General features: G+C 37.2%; 1 protein-coding gene across 1 annotated transcript; it reads right to left on the bottom strand.

The window, feature by feature from the left end:
• Positions 1-368: 368 nt before the first annotated feature.
• On the bottom strand, positions 369-3,378 carry LOC149939217 (RYamide receptor-like). Its single transcript, XM_090178516.1, has 2 exons — positions 2,584-3,378; positions 369-1,143 (listed from the first exon to the last, which is right to left on the bottom strand). Exons 1-2 carry the CDS (start codon positions 3,340-3,342, stop codon positions 679-681), a joined length of 1,224 nt encoding a protein of 407 aa, XP_090034642.1. The 5' UTR covers positions 3,343-3,378; the 3' UTR covers positions 369-678.
• Positions 3,379-3,606: the final 228 nt, after the last annotated feature.

Genomic DNA, 3,606 nt, shown 5'->3' on the forward strand with positions numbered 1-3,606 from the left:
AATTTTTTGATAAATTTGTTAAATTAATCGGAAAAACGAAATTTTTTTTCGATAAAAAGATCAAATTTTACGAATAATACATGTTTTTTAATCATTTTCCGAAATATTAACCGGTAAATTTCTTTGTTTACATTTTTCCCGAAAAAAATCAATTTAAACATGGATAATGATTAACCGTCCCCGACCTCTAATAATTCAATTAAATTAATTTTAACTTTAGTTTACGTTATTGCAACGCTCAAATTATATATCAATTTATAAAAAAACATACATCAAACCAAAAAAAATCAATTAAAATTAGATTTAAATCAAAATAATCAATTTTTTCAATTTATTTTGAAATTAAATGAATCAATAACCCTGCTAAACATTAGCCAATTCTTCCTAAAGTAATGCTAAATATTATGGTTTTCCCATGGAAAAATGACCTACGTGCTTCACCACACAACCTTCTAATTTACTAGTTATTTGGATTTTTTCCTGATAAAGCATATCGTCTTTTTTCCCATGGTTCAGTCCAAAACGGGTGAAGGGTTCGCGCGAGTTAGCTAGGAATTTATGAAATGGTCTATTTCTTGTTTTCACAATTACTCTCTTCGTGGATAAAAATTATCTGAATGGTCCGATCCCTTTCTCAGAACATAAACTATTTTTCAAATCTTCCGAAGGTCTGCTCAGTTACAGTGAAGATTGGGCTTGCGTGAGACTGTCGGCTCTTTCCGGAGACCATTTGTAAATCGTCTGTCCGTTTTTCTCGGGTTTCTTGTTGATCATGGTGTGGAATTCGTTATTAACGAAGCGCTTCCCGCTATTGTTCCTGAAGCTCGTGCAGGTGCTGTAGGTGTTGCACCTGTTCATGTGTTTGTCGTTACAACCACCGCGGTTGGCCATTTGCGCTCTGCACAAAAGCCTCGTGTACAACTTCCGGTAACCTTCGCGGAATTTGCTGTTCATCCAGCAGTAAATCAACGGGTTGTAGACGGTATGGCTCATGGCTAACCAATTAAAGACGAACCACACGTAACTTAAATACGGGTACTCAATGTACATTTTTTCATAGAGGTCACCAACAACTAACAAAATGTTGAAAGGAAGCCAGCATACGGTGAACACAATAACCACCGTTATCATCATTTTGATCATCTGAAATAAGATAAAATAGTCTTCATTGATACATCAAGAATGTATTTATTTATTGTTAAGGAAATTGGCTAAATCAGGGGCGAGGGGAAGCCAGAATGTCACCGCCATGTGCTCCAAATGTGTTGGGGAACCAATCAGATACCTGGCTGATTTTAATTTTTATAAAGGGAGTATGAACTAAATCTAAACAACGTTTGCTAACACGCGTTACGACTTGCTTTTAACGTAATTTGCGCCTAGTTAAACTAGTAATCCCTAGTTTCTCTTAAACCTTGCGTCAGAATAGTGAAATTCCTTGATCCACCATAAAAACTTGTTGAGGTTAACGGTAATAGTTAGTGTAGGGAGCTGTTGGCTCGCGTGGCTTGCAGGGCTTGCCACCACCCTCCTACGCATTGTAACCCGGCCACCTGAATTAAAAGGCTTTAAAAGTCGCTCGATGACTTAGACCTAGGGTGGTGCCTTGGGTATTAGCCTAGCTGATTATTATTATTATTACATGGAACTTCATACTTCCTTTCAGGAAAAGGCACTAACTCTTCGAGTACGAGGGCGATTAGGAGAAAATCTAAACTCATCTTATTATAGTCATGCTCCATAAGTAGAAATTCCTGGGCACGTTCAAATTAAATATACATTATATTTTAGTATTTTTAAAATATTTTTATTTTTAAAATATTATAAAGAATATCATGTTTTCGTAAAAAATAAGTATATTTTTCTTCGCGCAGGTCATCGTTTTAATTTTCTGCTTTAAGACAACGTTAGCCAAAGCGAACGAGATTTACTGATCTTAATCACGTTGTTTCAAAGTTATCAATTCCAATCATTAATTTTATAGTGATCGCCTTATTAAATTACAATCATAATAATCGTTTTATAATCAAATGTTAATTTATTCTCGGGGAACAAATTTAAAAATCATTATCGCCGTTTTATTGGTGTAAATCGACATTTATTTAAGATCGATCATTCGGGAAGCTCTGTACCGAATTAAATCAAAATTTTGTTGGCGTGAAACACACACCTTTAACATTAAATAATTGGAAATTTTAACATAAGGCCAAGGTTCTAATATGTTAACCTTTCACCTAGAAGTAGTATTATAAGCAACATAATGAAAATGCATAACAATTTACAAAAACTATCACCGAACTTTTTTTTAGAGTTTAGTACAGTACATAACCCCCTAGAGTCTAAATTTACTCAACGTAAATTACATTACGACCAAGGACGATAAAATACCACTAAGTTCAGTTGTTAGTGCAAGTCGGAACTGGGCTTGAGGGTCAGTGTCGAAAAACGGTTAATAATTTAGCTTTAAAACAATTGGAAATGTGATAGTTATGTTACTAGGTTATTTTCATATCGTACGTTTCAGTTAAAAGTAATAAAATAAATCCTGAAATTCAATTTCAGGATCCTCGCTTAGAGACGTACCTTGACCTTCGAATTGGCGACTCGCTGGTCCCTGACGCACTCGGCTTCTCCTGGAATCCTTTTGCCCCACACGACGAAGCCAATTCTGGAATACGTGAATATGAGCACGAAGACGGGGAAGATGTACTGGAGAATCATTAACGCTGTGCTGTAGTAAAACTTCTCCGTGGCCGTGTTGAAAACTTCGGTGCAGACGTATCTTCCAGTAACGTTCGGATCGGGCTCCAATATCTTGGAATTCGTAGCTGTGGGAATAGGCGTCAACAAAGCCACCACCCAGACCGAGAGAATGATGAACTTGGCCGTGAATTTAGTCTGTCTTGGCCTGAGCGGGTAAATGATGGCCATGTACCTGTCGAAGCTGATGGCCACCATCGTGTAAGCGCTGATGAACACCGACACCGCTTGAATGTAGGACACGAGCACGCACATGATTTGGCCGAAGGGCCAGCGGTTGAAAATGAAATTCGACAAGAATGTGAAAGGAATGCAAAAAGACGCCATCATGACGTCGCCGACGGACAGATTCGCGATGAAGAGGTTCGTCACTGTTCTCATGTTCTGGTACGAGAAGATTATGTACAACACGATTCCGTTTCCACCCACTGCCAAAATAGACACACTGCCGTACATTATATACATTAATACTTCTACCGGTTTGGGAATTTCGAACATCACCGGGTCCGTCACTGTCACGTTGATGTCCGATGTTAAGTTCATCCAGTTATTTGAAAAATTGTCGCTGAAATTGTACTCCATTTTCTCTTTTAATCGAACCTTTCAAAAGTTCTGAAGATGATCCTCGACGTTTTACATCTGCAAAAATTAAACAATTTCTGTTTCATTATTTCAATTTACAACGAATTCCCCTTTCGGCACTAATTTCAAAAATTATTTAAAAATAATACTATATTTTCTACTCATTCTTCCGATTTTATAGTGAAAACAGCCACCATATAAAAGAATTATGACGCGATATGAGCGGCTGACGAAGGACTACGGTCCGAAAGCTCCCAATCATTT

The sequence above is a fragment of the Leiobunum rupestre genome, chromosome 6, assembly GCF_980474605.1.
Source record: "Leiobunum rupestre chromosome 6, qqLeiRupe1.1.hap1, whole genome shotgun sequence".
NCBI lineage: Eukaryota > Metazoa > Arthropoda > Arachnida > Opiliones > Sclerosomatidae > Leiobunum > Leiobunum rupestre.

Coding starts and splice junctions, on each gene's coding strand:
- LOC149939217 (XM_090178516.1), bottom strand. CDS start 3,342: ATGGAGTACAATTTCAGCGACAATTTTTCAAATAACTGGATGAACTTA. Junction 1,144..2,583: donor TCGCCAATTCGAAGGTCAAG/GTACGTCTCTAA, acceptor ATCTTATTTCAG/ATGATCAAAATGATGATAAC.